The sequence below is a fragment of the Fukomys damarensis genome, unplaced genomic scaffold (genome assembly GCF_012274545.1).
Source record: "Fukomys damarensis isolate Sample0158 unplaced genomic scaffold, DMR_v1.0_HiC HiC_scaffold_4, whole genome shotgun sequence".
NCBI classification, from domain to species: domain Eukaryota; kingdom Metazoa; phylum Chordata; class Mammalia; order Rodentia; family Bathyergidae; genus Fukomys; species Fukomys damarensis.
Genome location: NW_022900916.1, coordinates 28,808,092 through 28,825,783, shown reverse-complemented (window position 1 = coordinate 28,825,783; position 17,692 = coordinate 28,808,092). Strand labels below are relative to the sequence as shown.

Sequence of the window (17,692 nt, the reverse complement as noted above, 5' to 3'; positions counted from 1 at the left end):
ATATATATCATAGCCAGGCTTGGTGGCGCACACCTGTAGTCCCAGCACTCGGGAGACTGAGGAAAGAGGATCGCTGTGAATTTGAGACCAGCCTGGACTACATAGTGAGTTCCAGGTCAGTCTCAACTGTATAGTGAGACCCTGTCTCAAAAAAAAACAAAAAAAGCCTATCATTATAATATGGGCCACCATATGAATTCAGATATGAGACATGTAGCATTCCATGAACCACTGCCACCTCCTGAAAGCATGATTACATAGTAGTTGTGTTGTGTGTCAACTCCAAACACACCCTGTTAGCTCCAGTCCCTGCTCTGGCTTCAGATAAATGTTTTACTGGTCCTGCTATTCAGATTTTGAAATGAACAGATCTTTCAAACACAAGAAGTAAACAAGAATTTAAGTATGCCAAATGAAGTTTAACATTTACATAAGTGTCTCTTTTGAGTCTTTTTTCCCCCTAGAAGTTGTTGTTTTAAGAAAATACAAAAAGCTTTTATGGTGATTGTTTTTTAATGGCACTTTGATTGAAAGAAACCAATAAAATGCTGGGTGTAACGTTTTATTTGAAACTTGATTTGGTGTTCCTTAACAAAATTATGCTTCCTAAACTGTGTCAGAATCAAAGGAATTGAGTATTTTGATGCTGTTTTCTAGGGTCCTCATTGAGCGGCTGTTTATGCCATCAGCCCAGTGATAGAACAAATGATGTTTCCGCTTGGGCAAGCTTTGTTTTATCAGGATCAGTAACCTTATCAGCAGTTGACCCATAACTATAATGCACGTTTCTGAATAGATAGCATATGTCACAGCTCTGGGCAGACTTGCTTCATAAGCAAGATTGTCTAATGAAGATTTAATAAATAAGGCAATGTTTCCAGCAAGAAATGTATTTTTTATAATGATAACTTCTCTTAAACTCATTTTACTGCTCATGGATCATCTCTTGCATTTATTCACATAAAAGCCAAAGGAATAAACGTACATCTAAATGCATGCACACAGAATCCCATAATGTATCATTTATCTGTCAATATTTCTTTCTGAAATACATCATTTGTGTGTGAAGAATATAAAATTCAGATTATCATGTTGGTTTAAAGTTCATAAGTGGAACATGAAAATGGCAATGTCTAAAAGATTAGAAAACCCATGTGACAAACAAACTAGCACTTTTATACAGTTATGTATTATTTCTTCTTAGTAATAGAATAATGCAGAAGGTTTTTCTAAATGCACAGTGTCCTGCCTCAAATGTGATCTCCTTTAGTCAGTCAGTAGCTTTTAGTACCCTATAATTTAAAATTGGATTCTTTGCTCATTCTAACCTGCTCTGACATTAGAAGATATAGATGGAATAAATGGAGAAAGACGATAGAACATCCACCTATGCAAATAAGTCATGCATGACTTGTATACTTTGACATTCAATACTTCTTTTCTTTGACCTTTGACAGGTTAGGACTTGACCCAAAACTATTGACTAAAATCCTAAATATGAGTTCAGGACGGTGTTGGTCAAGTGATACTTACAATCCTGTACCAGGAGTGATGGATGGCGTTCCCTCAGCTAATAACTATCAGGGAGGATTTGGAACAACACTCATGGCTAAGGTATGTAACTGCAGAGACTAACCGAGATGGGTAAAACAAGGCTTATTGCTGCAATTTCTGTTATCCTCCTCTTTCTCCAACTCTTCTTTCCTCCCTCTGTACCTCCTGTTGCCCTTCTCCAAAGTATATGTCTATCCTAGAAGGCAAAATTTTTAGAATAGTGACTTACTTTCCCATTAGAATTGAATGAAACCTTAGCTTAGATAAAGATCCTTATCTTGTTCATTTCGTCCCTGGGCTTTGGGATGAGAAAAATGGGCCAGGATTTTTCTTCTGTGCTTTGGTTTGTTCATAATATGAGCCAGAGATTTTTCTTCTTTATCATAAATTTATTTTAATTTATCAACTCTTGAGAGCAGGAGTAGTAAGAATTTTCTGATTTTTTGTTTTGTTTTGTTTTTTTGGTACTGGGGATTGAACTCAGGTCCTTGCGCTTGCAAGGCAGGCCACCGAACCACTGAGCTAAATCTCCGGCCCTTGAATTTTCTGATTGTTAATGAATGCCTTGGCATTGCTCACACACAAAAGGAAAAGGGTCTTATGATTTCTAAATATATCTTCCTGCTGTAAGAGAATATGTGGTTTTATGTACAAATTAGTTAAGTCATTTGAAAAGCAAGTTGGCTGGCTTGTGTTTGTGATCTCCACTGTTCAGACCAGTAGGCTTTCAGATTTCTGCTTTGAGTTCATTCCCCACCAGTTGAATCCCCCCTCCCCCATTACAAAAGCAATAATACATAACCATACGTGGTGTGCTGTCCCTGTTTTCCCACGACATTTGTCCATTCTACTACTTGAAGACACCTTGACTTACATCTATTTCCCTTTCTTCTTCACTGGTACTTTGTGCTCCATTAAAATAGACTACAGGAGTCTACTGGTCTCCATGCCTTTTGCCCTGATCTCCCCCCATTCATTGTCCACACCGCACAAGAGTGGGCTTTCTGAGATGTAAATATCTGTTACTTCTTCTGTAAAGTTCTTTAATAGCTTCTAGTTCCTTGGTAGATTAAAGTCCAGCTCTGCAACTTGACTTTTAAGGCCTGGACGTCACCTACCTCAGTAGACTTGTTTTTTCTTCCCTACTCCCCTTCATTTACTTCAGCCATGCTAAACCACTCTCATTTGAAAACTTTTAAATTTTCTCTTCCCTCTGCTAGGATAATTTTTCCTTGCCACCACCTCTCCTCCATCCTATGACTTCACCCACTAATATCTGCCTGTACCTTTCAGATCCATGGGCAGGCATCTCTTCCTCCAGAAGGTATAAGCCCCTTTACACTGTGCCTCCCTAGCTCCTAGTACCTCCCTTCTCCTCTCAGATTATGCAAATACTTATTTAATTGTCCTTCTTCAACAGGCTGAGTTTGGGTGGACTGTGGCTCTGTTGTTCTTCATTGTATTCTAGCGTCTGACACATTGTTAACACACCTTGAATATTTATTGCATGAAGTAATATTTGAAACTATGTTTCCTATTTTGCAATTTTTCCCCTTCTGTTAAAAAATAGTTTTATTTTATAGCAATCTTACAGACTTCTACAGCTTTGGAAAAAAAATTAATTTCTCTATATAATCCTACCTGTAATAGTAACTTCTATCCAAAAACAAACTGAACGAGTAGGTTTTGTGACAGGTAGGGAAGTGGAGGAGACACCAGAAATCAAAGTTCCTGTTTGGAGCTGGTTTTTTAGCTGTATAAAAGCACTTATAAAAATTTATTAGGGCTGGGGGTGTGGCTGAGTGGTAGAGCACTTAATTAGCTTGTGTAGACCCCTAGGTTTGATCCTAGTACCACAATACAAAAGTAAATAAAAACATAGTGCTGGGCCGGGGATTTAGCTCAGCGGTTCGGTGGCCTGCCTTGCAAGCACAAGGACCCAAGTTCAATCCCCGGTACCAAAAAACAAACATAGTGCTTATGAGAATCTTGTTTTCAGACTCTAATTTTCTGTCTTTGAAACCAAAGTATTAGGAACTATAGTTCCAAAGTGAGCCTTTACCAGTGTATTCCTTCTTGCTCATTTGTTTTAGGATCTGGGATTGGCACAAGATTCTGCCACCAGCACGAAGAGCCCAATCTTTCTGGGCAGTGTGGCCCATCAGATCTACAGGGTGATGTGTGCAAAGGGCTACTCAAAGAAAGACTTCTCAGCTGTGTTCCAGTTTCTACGAGAGGAGGAGAACTTCTGAGCGTGCCCCTTGGCATGGACATTGTTGGAACAAACTCTTCCGTGGAGCATCCTTCTAGCTCACTGCACAAGTAAATAGGTTTAATCAAGGTCATCTCTCTGCTTTCGATTGTCTATGTTACAGAAATCCCTAGGATTTCTCACCCATGTTCTTTTTGTGTGTTTAGCAAACATCTGAAAAAAATTTTTTTTTCTGCAAGCCATTGAGGGTTTTTGCTAACTGAATTGACCTTTCTAAGAAATACGATCATTGAGTATCTTTGAATAAATAATCCTATACTTCAATCAGGATATTATTTACTCTGCTTTACAAATAAAACCAAATATTTTGTCAACAAGATGAAATCCATCTTAAAGAAAAGCCACTGTGAGGAGAATTAGAGAAAGGAAGTATAGTGAATTATTACCTATATTCCTTGGGAAGTTGGTGCTGTTAACTAAGTGGTTCTAAAGTTAATGATTTTTCAGGAAATTGATAAAACAATCCCTGCACATTTTATAATTTGGACTCTGTTACAGTATCATAGTGTATCCCTCTTGTTACAATTCCCAGTACTCAACAGACTTATTTCTATATTTTTTGCTTCCTTGTACATTCTTACTACATATTTTTGACTTCAAAAGAACATCTTAAGACTGTTTCAGAGCCAATGAAGATATTTGCTTTAGATAATTGTATTATTCTAAATATAACCATATTATTTTGAATTAAAATAAATTTCTATGCTGATATTTTCTTGAGTTTTTGTTTCTTCTCAAACACACTGTTGGAAAAAAGAAGGGAAAAGGGAGGGGAGATGAAAAGAAATAGAGGTAGGAGTTGGCCAGTGGAAAACCAGCATCCTGCTGCCCTGCTTAGTGTTCAAAGGGCTGACTGATTGAATGTGTTATAGGAATTCAGCCCACATTAAGGAAATAGGTTCCAATGTGAAGAATATGCCCGAAGAAACATGTGAGTAATAGACACCAAATTGGCAGAAGTACTACTACTTCCATCATTTTCTTGGAGATAAAAAATTCCAGGCACTTTTATAAAGTGTTAGGGATATAGTTAGGGATACGGTTACAAACAAGACAAAATCCTGCCCTTGTAGAGCAAGGATTCTGGTCTTCAGGTGTCTCGTAGCAGGATGTGTATGTGGGGGGATATAACAATCACAAGATATGATAATAAGTGTGAAAAATAATAAAGCAAGAAAAAGGGCACAGATGGGAGAGAGGCAAGGATATTTCTTAGAGTGGTAAGAGAAGTTCTTTCTGATAAGGTGGCAAAGATGAGCAGAGAGAAAGGAGTCAGGGAATGCGTGATACAGATGTCTGAGGAAAAAGCATTCCAAGAATTAGGGAAGAAAATATAAAGGCCCTGAGGTAGAATTGATGTTGGATATGAGAAATAAAAGGAAGCTGTGAGTAAAAGGGCACAGGATGAGGGGAACTTGATCAGGTAAGGCCATAGATATTTTAGTCTATTGGCTTTTATTCTAAGTGAAATGAGCAGTGAGTCAGCTTTTGCTAGGTAACAAACCACCCCAGTATTGAGTGGGTTAAAAAAGCAAATTTACTTTTCAAGATTCTTTAGGATGGTTGTATTGTTCTTCTAGATGGGCCAATTCATCTGGACCTAGAGAGTTTCCCTCAGCCAGGACACCTGGAATGGTTATGGGGTCTCCATGTGGTCAGTCATCCTCCTGGAGGCTACCTAAGTATGTTTATGATGGCACAAGTGTTCCCTATAAGAACAGAGAACAAGCCATGATGAAGCTATTTTCAGCTCTCTGCTGGATTCATATTTGTATTTTCTTGTTAGCCAAAGGAAGTCCCAGTGTCAGGGTAGGAGGGGACTTCATGAGAGAGTGGACACAGTCATGGGGCACTCGTGTTGTTTTGCAAACAACCTACCACAGTTTGTGAAGTGTTTTGCTCAGAGCTACTTTTTTTAAAAGGCTCATGCTGGATACTGAATAGAGAATGGAGTGTAGGGGTACATCAGGGAAGCAGGGGGGCCAGTTAGGAGACTACTGTACTAAGCCAGATGAGAGAGAGTAGTGGTGAGGACCACAGTTTTCCAGCGATGTGGGAGAGAAGTGGTCAGCTTCTGATCATAAAAGATGGAGCCATTAACTAATGAATGGAGTCACGGAGAAAGGGAGGAGTCAAGGAAGACAGTTTGGAGCCTGAGAAAGTAGAAGAAAGGAGCGCCCTTTACTGTGGAAGGATTATGTGAGGTGTAAGAGCAAAACAAACAAACAAAACAAGTTTGCTTGAAATGCTTAATGTACATCTTTAAGTAGAGAAGAATTAAGGGTCCCAGGACCAAGCCCATTGTTAACTCTTAATGGTTAGGAAACTGAGGAGTGACAAGTAAAAGCGTAGGAACAGTGTCCTGGGAGCCATATTTGTGATGATGAGCATGTGAACGTATTGGAGCCCTCACACATTACTGTTGAGCAGGCAAAATGGTGCTGCCGCTTTGAAAATGGTTTGGAGTTCCTCAGACTGTTAAACATAGAATTATTACGTGACCCAGCAATTCTACTCCTAGCTGTATGCCACCCAAAAGTGAAAATATCCATACAAGAACTTACACATGAGTGTTCGTAGCCATATTGTTCATAATAACAAAAAAGTATAAATGATCCCATGTATCCCTCAACCGATGATTAGAAAAACTGGTCTATCCACAGAGTGGAAGGTTATTTGACCATAAAAAGGAACAAAGTACTGTTACATGCTACAACATGGATGAACATTGAAAGTATGCCATCTGACAGAAGCTAAAAACAAAACCAAAAGCCATACAGTCTCCTTACATGAGGTGTTAACAAAGCAAATCCACAGGAGTCTGTGGTAAATTAGTGGCTGGGAGGGGAAATAGGGAGTGACTGCTAATGGATATGGAGTTTATTTTAGAGGTGATGAAAATGTATTGATGGTCTCATAACTTTGTGAATGTATTTCAGAATTGTATATGCATACAAAGGGGAAAATCATGAGTAAAGATCTGTCTTTTTTTATAAGTGGTTCTCAGTTGGGGCTGTCCCTCTGCCCAGGAAGGATATGTGGAAATGTCGGGAGACATTTTTGGTTGTCACACTCTGTTGGAATTTAGTGGACAGAGGCCAAGGAAGCTACTAACCATCCTACAATACAAGGCAAAACCCACAACAACTATTATCCTGCCCAAAATGTTCATAATGCATAATTCAAGAAATCCTTCTCAAGGGTTCTACAACAACCTGAAACCTGCTGTGAAAACCTCAGTCTGTCTTCGCCAACAGACCTGCTTCTCCTGCTCCCACATTCCTAGGAATATCCTCTGACTTCCTTTACCCCCTCTCTATGGCTCATTCTAAATTTCTAGCACTTAACTGAGTTTCCTTACCTTCTTTTCTATGATACTTTAATATATTTACAATTACTCTTACTTATTTTTTAGCAGCCTTATTGAGGTACAATTTACATAAAATTTTCTCCTTATACACAATTTGATGGCTTTTGGTGTAGGGAACAGGGAAAGGGAATGTTTTCGAGAGCCCCTGCAGTGAGTCCTCGTCTCTTGTGAGCCACAACAGCACAAGGCAAATTAATGTATAAAGACAGGAAATGAGACTTAGAGAAGAAGCTAAGCTTTGGGCCTGATCAATGCTTGTTTGGGCAGCAAAGATGAAGGCACCACAAGCTTGCCACACCTTTATCAGGAGTAACACATGACTCAGAAGGCTGCAATAATCTTAGGGTGATGAGGAACTTACGCTGATGAAGATCTTAGGTTGATGAATTTATGTTGATTAGGAATTTGTCCCTCCCCAGATGAAACCTTTCTCTTACTACTCTGTTCTCAAAGGAACCAGCATGTCTTCATCTGAAGAACTCCTGGCCCAGAGTGTCACAGCATCACAGGACCATTGAGGTTTTAGCTGTGACCAGAGACTAATACAGAGTTCTGTCTCATCATGTTGTAGCTGACCTTTGGGGAGGAAAACAAAGCCTAATCATTATTAAATCATGAAATGATTTCTCCCCAAAATTATGTGGAATTGCTTCTGATATTTTAGTAAGTTTAAAATTATGGGGCCAGGGATTTAGCTCAGTGGTTTCAGTGCCTGCCTTGCAAATGTAAGGTCCTGAGTTCAATTCCCCATACCCCCCCAAAAAAATTATACAACCATCCCTGCAGTCTTGTTTTAGAACATTGCCGGCATCCCCTTAAAATCCCCTGGGTTCATTTGCAGTCATTTCCTATTCTTCCCCTTTGCCTTCCAGCCCTTCCAGATTTAATGGACAACCATTAAATCCTTTGGTCTCTAGATTCATAGCTGCCTCTTGGCTACCAATCTGGTTCTTGCCCAGTTCATCCTTCACAGTGCTTGGGAACAGGCCAGTCTGAGACTAAAATCTAATTCAGTCCTTCCCCTATTTAAAATCCTTGAGTCTAGAATGCAGTCTGAACTCTACGCATAATGTTTAAATCCTTTTGTGCTCTAGCTTCTATTTTACTCCACCAGCACAGTTACCTATGGTACTCTACTTGCCACTTCCCAAACCTGCCATGCTTCTCACACCCAATTTCCTTTACACATGCCGTGTCCGTAACCTGAAATGCCTTTCACCTCCCCTCCTGGCTGACGGGCACAGGCTTGAGGCTGAGTCATTTCCCCTCTGCTTTCATGGCTCCTTGCTGAGCGCTCTCTCACTGGAGGACTTAGCCTCTTACATTGGCTGCTTTACTCATCTGTCTTCCATACCAGAGTCTGAACAAGTTGAGGGCACAGAATGTGTCACATCAGTTTTGAGTACCCATGTTGATTCAGTGCCTATTTTTGCGTAAGAGCATAAATAGAACATATGAATGAATAGAAGCTACAGTGTTACATTCATGTTGTTATCTCTACATAAACTTAAAGATTCTTGTGTACCAGACCAACTTTTATTTACTTAGGGTTATAAATGCGATTTGTTTTAGCTACCCCAAAAGTCTTGCAGAATGTGGATCTCTTCCACAATTTTTAGTAAAAAGTTCAGTTTATGCTGTTAGAACTGACTGAAAAAAGTTCTGGAGGAGGAAAGGAACGTATGCATTTTTGGTAGCAAGCTTAGTCTAACTCTCTATACTTTAATCATCAATGTGCATGGAACTGAAGCCTCTATTGCCCTCAGGGAGCATGGCAGTTCCAATTACAGTCTTAAAACACACTGTGTAGATCTGAAGATGAGATGAATTTTGCAATAGTACAGGCTTATCCCATTCAAGGGAGTCTGTAAATAGGTAAGTGTTTCAGGGGCTTCTGTCCTATTGATCAGACACTGTTATCGTCTGAGCCAGCCACAGCAGAGTCCCAGTTTAAGTGAACACCAAATGGACTGGGCCTCTCTTTGGCTATTCTTTTCATTTCCCAGATTTGATCTTGACTTGTTTTCTAAGCAGCCAGAAATGTGTATGAGCTGCCCACATTGTACGGGAGAGAAAGGTGAATCTGAGCAGAGAATGAGGCAACTTTATCCTTGTGCATAAATTCTTCCCGGGCTACTGTCAGCAAGCAGCCGCTGCTCAGGAAAACAGGCCAACTTACTACCAGCCTCAGCTGCAGCAACTGCGCCCCTGAGCATTCTCAAATGGCCTGCCAATAGGGAGTCATCTGCCCGAGTGGGGTTTTAAGCCATCTTTCAGTTCAATTGAAGAGGGAGCTTAAGGACATCATAGGGATTTGTATCGTTCCTTGCAAGGTGTCAGATCCATAAACTAGCATGTCTGTCGTACCATGCATGTGTGGAATTGTCTCTCATTGGCAGCAGACAGATTGGAGATGACCTTTTGCTATTTAATTGTATTCATCATTTAATAATTCAAGAATACCTAAAAGGGATAAAAACTTCATTCAGATTAGAATTAGACTCTTTCAGAACATTAACAGGAAAATATAGTAGAGCAGAAGCATTTGGTTACCAGCCTAAAGAGAGTGCTTTTGTTGCAAGAACTGTCCCTGGGCTGGGGGACCAGAGACCTGAATTCTAGCTCTAGGTCGGCACTGAGCTATGCAATATTGTGAATTTGTTTCCCTTTCTTTACAATGAGGGCATTGCACTGATGTCTGAGATATTTTTCCCCCTCTAACATTCCAATTCCCCTTAGTTAAAGGTTTAAGAAAATGTGAGGCAAGTTCTTCTGACAGTTTTTGGACTCCCTCTTGTTAGGTATTATTTATTGCTCATATAGCCATCTCATTTATTAGGATTTTTTTTATAGCCAGGAATAGATTCAGAGATCAATACATTTTTATTAATGATAGTCCGTCATGCCTGGTAAAGAGATGGCAAGAGAGCTCATCTAGAATGAGCCACTTGAATAAACCTGACACACAAGCTTAGCTATGAGCTGCCTTTCAAGGGAGTCTGTAAATAGGTAAGTGTTTCAGGGGCTTCTGTCCTATTGATCAGACACTGTTATCGTCTGAGCCAGCCACAGCAGAGTCCCAGTTTAAGTGAACACCAAATGGACTGGGCCTCTCTTTGGCTATTCTTTTCATTTCCCAGATTTGATCTTGACTTGTTTTCTAAGCAGCCAGAAATGTGTATGAGCTGCCCACATTGTATGGGAGAGAAAGGTGAATCTGAGCAGAGAATGAGGCAACTTTATCCTTGTGCATAAATTCTTCCCGGGCTACTGTCAGCAAGCAGCCGCTGCTCAGAAAAACAGGCCAACTTACTACCAGCCTCAGCTGCAGCAACTGCGCCCCTGAGCATTCTCAAATGGCCAGCCAATAGGGAGTCATCTGCCCGAGTGGGGTTTTTAGCCATCTTTCAGTTCAATTGAAGAGAGAGCTTAAGGACATCATAGGGATTTGTAACGTTCCTTGCAAGGTGTCAGATCCATAAACTAGCATGTCTGTCGTACCATGCATGTGTGGAATTGTCTCTCATTGGCAGCAGACAGATTGGAGATGACCTTTTGCTATTTAATTGTATTCATCATTTAATAATTCAAGAATACCTAAAAGGGATAAAAACTTCATTCAGATTAGAATTAGACTCTTTCAGAACATTAACAGGAAAATATAGTAGAGCAGTAGCATTTGGTTACCAGCCTAAAGAGAGTGCTTTTGTTGCAAGAACTGTCCCTTGGCTGGGGGACCAGAGACCTGAATTCTAGCTCTAGGTCGTCACTGAGCTATGCAATATTGTGAATTTGTTTCCCTTTCTTTACAATGAGGGCATTGCACTGATGTCTGAGATATTTTTCCCCCTCTAACATTCCAATTCCCCTTAGTTAAAGGTTTAAGAAAATGTGAGGCAAGTTCTTCTGACAGTTTTTGGACTCCCTCTTGTTAGGTATTATTTATTGCTCATATAGCCATCTCATTTATTAGGATTTTTTTTATAGCCAGGAATAGATTCAGAGATCAATACATTTTTATTAATGATAGTCCGTCATGCCTGGTAAAGAGATGGCAAGAGAGCTCATCTAGAATGAGCCACTTGAATAAACCTGACACACAAGCTTAGCTATGAGCTGCCTTTTGGCAGGCCTCTCTGTAAAATAATGACATTGGCAGAGGGGGCGGCTATGGAAACCTTCCTCACAGCCAGACTCATAAAATCAAAGGGCAGGTTTGGGGTGTGTTTCTCAGCCTTGGCTGTATATGCAAATCCTATGACTTTTTGAGTGCAGCATTTTATCTTCAAAAGGACAAAATTTGGCATTTGCTATAGTCATTAAAAATGATAAATGCCTAAAATACTTTAAAATTTGGATTATTGGAAGCTATTACAAATATTGTTTCAATATTAAACAGTATTTTAGAGTCAAGAACTCACTGAGGTTGTCTAGTCAGAACTTGACATCTTTCACAGTTTTCCCTTTAATCCTATGAAATCAGACATAATTATTCACTCTCCTTGTAAAAATGAGTAGTGCGGGCTTTTTAGAAGTGAGTTATTCCCCCCAGCTTCATTAAGAGATAGCCTTGTGCCTCGCTGAAAGAGTTAATTCACCTTTCAGATGGAGCTTTTCAGCCCCTCTGAGCAGAGTTCAAATGATACCAAGTTCACTATTCTTTTACATTTGTCCATCTTGAACTTCCATTTCATTCCATTTATGGATAAAATTTAAAATATTGTTTGCTAACTTAAAACTATTTGAGACCTTTTCCAGTAATTTCATTTTAGAGTTCTAATCTCAAAGACCTCAGGGGCAAAATGTAGCTTTAAACCACACCCCCCTCTTGGTGACCTTAACCCTGACCCCAGGTCTGCTCTCTATAAGTGCCAAAGATGATTCATTCTCCTTGCTTGGTTTAGTTTTCTTCCTTTAATGAGCCAAGATGACCAAGGAGACCTGATAGCTTATTTGTGCTAACGTTAGTATGCTGTACTAGTTAACTCTTAACTTATTTATTTGGCTTTCCCTTTTGTCTAGAATTGATCCTTTGTCTCAGAGATGAAAAGTCCATATTTTAGACAAAGAGATGCAAACAGTTCAAGTAAACAAGACTGCTACACTAAAATGCAAGATAAAGCAAACTATAGGGCCAGGGATTTAGCTCAGTGGTTCTGCCGCCTGCCTGGCAAGCGAAAGGACCTGAGTTCGATCCTCAGTTTAAAAAAAAACAAAACAAGATAAAGCAAACTGCCGCTAGGCAAGAAGAGAGTACCTGTATTTCCAGTACAGCTTTTGAATTATAGATACAACATAAATGCTCATGAACATGTTTTATTACATAGTTACAGTCCAATGCACTTCTGCTCTGACCATTTTCTTCTCGTGAGTTCTAGGACTTGTCCTTCTCCAAGTTAAAATATTTTGTGTTTATGATTTTTTTTTTTTTTAGCCTGGATGCCTATTTCTTCAACTTCTAAATAGTGGTGGTGAAGTTACAGCATGCATGCCACAGTGGGCTGTTTGGTCATTGAAAGCTGTGTTCTAAGACATAATTTCTGATCTTATTCATGTGTGCAGGAATGCTTTTGTTTTGATATGGGTTTAATACATGGTATCTGATTTTCTTTCCTAAGTTGCAGTGGCAGAATTGACCCATCAAAGATGCTTAGAAGGTGGTAAGCAGGAAGAGACTCTTAAAGACAAGATTTACGGTAGGTTTGGTTTCCCTGTTGTCCAGTTTGCCACTTACAGCCAATTCATTTTGGATTGGTAGGAGTCTGTCCAAAGGATTCTGATAAATGTGTTTTTATCCTTGTGAATTTATGCTTGCCTCAGTGTAAAAAAAAAAAAAAACTATTAAAAACTGATATGACTTTGAACAGTGGCTTGATCCCTGATTATGGCCTTTTCTGGCCATCCATTTAATTTCTGGCTGGACTACTAGTGACATTAAAAGCTGTCCTTCCAAGGTTGAGTGTCCCTGCATCACACTGCACTCATAGCAGTTTAGGCTAGCTCCTTTCATAGTCAGTGATACCCTGAAGCTTGTATTCCTGTGTCACCACAAATCTTAAAAGATGCAGTTTGCTTGGCAGCTTTGTCCTCAAGACTGATTGGAGGGTAAGAGTGAAGGACAGGGTTCTAATCTTGGTTTTAGGAGTAGGGAGGGAGGACACCTCTGCCCTCAACACAGGAAAGGATTTAGTAGTGATATCAGTCACGTGGGAATTTTTGTCTTTTTAAAATCTTGTAATTGTTCTCTGTCTGAAAATACCCAGTTAAGCTTCTTGACCAGTACCAATGGCATCCCTCATCTATAGTACAGCCCTACATACTTACCCTCTTCAGAAGAAAGAAAATTAAAACTTAAAAAATTCTCCCCAAAGCAAGGAAGAGTTATCAAATCTCTAGTCTTCAGAGTTGAGGAATCTTTTCTTGTGTTAGTCTGGTGATGCTAGATGGTTTCCTTTTTTAAAAAAAAAATCATAAATGAATTTTACATGGTCAGCTATTGTCATCTTTGCAGAGAATTTTCTTTGCCTGATGTCCTATCTGATGGGCCATTCTGTGTATTATGTGCTACATAATCTCCACAAATGTATACTGTGGTTCATAAAACTGCCATACTGTTTTCAGAAACTAGTAATTCACAAAGTAAACCTGAGACAGTGCTGTTAATAAACACAAATCGCAAACAAGAAGGTAGTAAGTGGAAATAATGCACTCATTTAGGAGTAATAAAACCTTTGATCTCACTTTGAAGGAAAGAGTCTATGTTTAAACTACCCATTCAGCGACAGCCAGATGCCCATAAAGAGCAGTACTTTGCTTTGATAGAAAATCACTGAGGCCTGTCTAGCAGGTCTGGTTTGTAAACAGATTAGTTAAGGGCTCATCAGGGCTGATTTGCATAGGACTCGGTGAGTTCCAGCCACTTTTTCAACCTTAATAAGCAGTGCCAGTTCCAGGTTAGAAAGTACACTTTTTTTTTTTTTCATTTTAGCTAGAAACGTGCATAATTACTTTGTGGGAAAGGGAAAGACCGTTCATATAAACGGCCCTTTGCTGTCCTTAGCTAATGGAAAAGTGATGACCTAAGACTTGCTTTTGCTTATTCTAAATGGTGAAGGAAAAAGGTTATGAGGGTAACATTAGTTTCAAACAAGGTTTCACTCCCATTCTCCATTGTCTGGGAACTAAAGGAGGATTAATCTGAATTAGAAAGGGGAAATGAACTACAGACTCAGACCACAGATATTTAGCCACAGATGCTTACCAAGGACTTGCTTGGATCCAAGCTGTGTTCTAGGCCAGAGATCCACAGTGCTGAAGGCAGATAAAACCTCCTACCCTGTCAGAACTTACTTTCCCCACCTAGCATTAGAGAACAGTGGGGACAGTGGAGGGAAAGGAGCCTGACTATAGGTTCTGAAATCTCTACCCAGAGCAGCCTTTTGCTTGAGAGACAGTAGGACCAGAATTTCCAGAGGGAACAGATCCTCTGGATAGTCTCACTGCATTTTTATTTTTGATTTTTAGAATAACTGATAATCTTCCTCCGGAAACTAAGAAAATCTTAAATTGTGGTGTGAAAACAAAAATATCAAAGAAAGATACTCCCTTTTTCTGATGACTGAATCAAATGACACATAGAGCAGCTCAGTAGAGACAGAGGGTAACTTTGGTAAAGACCTTCTTCCTCCTCCCTTTCTTCCTCATTCCCTTCCTTCTCCTCTTCTTCTCCTTCTTCTCTCCCCACCCCATTCTTTCTCCCTCTCTCTTCTTTTTTGTTTTTTGAGACAAGGTCTTGCAATATAGCCCAGGCTGGCTCAAGCTGAAGTGTTCAAGCCCAGGCATAGCAACTTAGCAAGACTCTGTCTCAAAATTAAAAAATGAAGAGGGATAGGGATGTAGCTCTTTTGAAGGCTCTGAGTTCAATCCCCAGTACTGGGCGGGGGGCGGATTTCTAATGAAACAAGAACGGTACTGTAGTTCCAACTCTGACCTTCTGAAAGTGCAGTGAGAGGCTGGTGGAGAGGGACAAGCTTATCTGGCTTACAAAACATTTTGGTACGGCCACATCTGCTTTATTCACCAGATCTGCCACCATGAGGCTTCTGGCTCTCCCCCAAACTAAATGTGATCATGAAAGGAATGTTTTGAATAAATTCAGGATCCCAAGGCAGTCATGACAGTGCAACTAAAGATGTTCATGGAAGAGGACTTCCACAACTGCTTCAGAAAGTGGCCAGAATGGTGGGATAAATGTGTTTGAAGCAAGGGAGGAATTAATGCCAATGTGTCTTGTATAATAAATACATTTTAAAGAATTTTAAACATTCACCATATTTTTCTATCAGACATCTTATTATAAACATCGGTGATGTTAACTTGTTCAGTTAAGAACCTGGGTTTAAATAACTTTTGGCTTTCATGTCCTATCTCATCAAGGCCAAGGACGTCAGCCTTATTCTGCTTTTTAGAAGCAAGATCCAACCAGTACACTCCTATAAATGTCACCTTGGATATATTCCACTCGGAAGAAAAGAGTGCAGCTCTGGGAAGTGTTAGAGTAAAGGCTGGGGACAATTTCATACATACTCAAGTAGGACTGAGGTCCTGTCCAGGTAATTCAGATGGATGGAAGTGTAAAGGGAGGCCATGCCCTTTGCTTCCCCAGATGCATTTGATTAGGCTAAGAAGGAAGAAGAGGCTTTGTTGGGTTGCCTGCCTGTGAAGACTGCTAGGGGGAGTATTCTAGCAAAATCCATTTGAGACTAAGTAAGACACCTGTATCTATCCCTTGGGCAACTGGGTCACAGAAACTTTCTGTCCTTCAAGGTATCTATTGTAAGTATCTAGACCAGTGTCTGCCTCATAGTGTGTACTCACCAAATACTGCATTTAAATGAATGAATGAATGAGGTATCAGTTTTCTCATAAGCATCCCTAATTTTTTATTAGTAATTCTCCTGACACTCTCCTCCTTTGGCTCACCAGGAACAGAGCCAAAGCCAAAGCTCCTGTGGGCTCTACTTCCATGGCCTCTGGAAGAAGTGGAGGAAAAGGAAGCCTGGTTGTAGTAAGGAAGCTTTGCCACTTCTTAGGAAATCTGAGGTTTGCTGGTCCTTAGGAAATCTGGCTCCAATATTTGGAAAACGTCCTTGAGTTAGGAATATGCCTCTATTGTGGGCTCCCAGGCCTATTCCAGGGCTTCAGGAAAAGTCTCTTTAAACATCCCATTACATATGTAAGGTCACTTGTGATCTCTCACCTATAATAGATGCTTGATAAATGCCCTTGCTCTTGATGTAACTGCATCTGAATGCAGGCAGTTAGAATCTGACTGTAGTCACAGCCTACGCATTGAAACACTGCTGTGCTAACCAAGCTCTAAGAACTTAGAAGTTCACTATTGCAGGAAGCCAGAAGCTTTCCTTCAGCTTTTTTTCCTAGATTAATATATGTAAATAACAGGAAATAAAATCAGTATTAAAAATCCATAACTTTTCTATGTACCAATAATGAACTTGCTGACTATGAAATCAGGAAAGCAATCTCATTCACAATAGCTATAAATAAATAAATGAACCCAGGAATCAACCTGATCAAGGAGGAGTAATACCTGTACAATGAAAATTTTAGAAAACTGAAGAAAGAACTTGAAGAAGACATTACAGTATGGAAAGACCTCCCATGTTCATGGATTGGTAGAATTAACATTGTTAAAATGGCCATATAATTGAAAATAATCTACAAATTCAATGCAATTCCTATCAAAATTCCAATGGCATTCCTCATGGAGCTATAAAAAACAATCCTAAAATTCATATGGTGGGGCCAGGGATTTAGCTCAGTGGTGCCATGCCTGCCTTGCAAACACAATGTCCTGAGTTTGATCCCCAGTACCAGTCAATCAATCAATCAATCATATGGAAATCCAAAAGATCCAGAAGAGCCAATGCAGTCTTAAGCAAAAAGAGCAATACTCAAGGCATCACAATAGCCAATTTCAAAATATATTACAGAACTGTAGTAACAAAACAGCCTGGTACTAGCCAAAAATAGACATGTAGACCAATGGAATCAAATAGAGGACACAGAAACAAACACATACAACTACAAAGGAGCCAAAAAATATACACTGGAGAAAAGGAGCCACTTTTCTGGGAAAACTAGATGATGCTAGGAAAACTAAATATCCAAATGTATAGGATCAAAATGAGATCTCTCTCACTCTACAGAAATCAATTCAAAATGGATCAAAGACCTAGGGATAAGACCTGAAATACATACATGCATAAATACTTATATACATACAAACAAAAAGATCAATCAATAAATGGGCCATAAAGGGGTCAGGTCTGAGTTTTAGCCCCAGCTATATACCATTTCCTAGTGTGAGTCTTTGACAGGTGACTTAGCCTCTTTCAGGATCACAGCTCTCATCTTAAAATAGGGATGGTAATAGCATGTGCCCCACCGGGGAGTTGAAAGCCTCAAATAAGATA

The 17,692-nt window shown here is 39.7% G+C and overlaps 1 protein-coding gene across 1 annotated transcript in view; it reads left to right on the top strand.

Moving 5' to 3' along the window:
• Positions 1 to 3,876, top strand: part of Hibadh (3-hydroxyisobutyrate dehydrogenase) — a 111,450-nt gene extending 107,574 nt beyond the window's left edge. The window contains exons 7-8 of the mRNA XM_010628279.1: positions 1,458 to 1,614; positions 3,648 to 3,876. Of these exons, the coding sequence (XP_010626581.1) occupies positions 1,458 to 1,614; positions 3,648 to 3,806 (316 nt within the window). The 3' untranslated portion in view covers positions 3,807 to 3,876. The remainder of the gene's footprint in view (positions 1 to 1,457; positions 1,615 to 3,647) is intronic.
• The last annotated feature ends 13,816 nt before the right edge of the window (positions 3,877 to 17,692 follow it).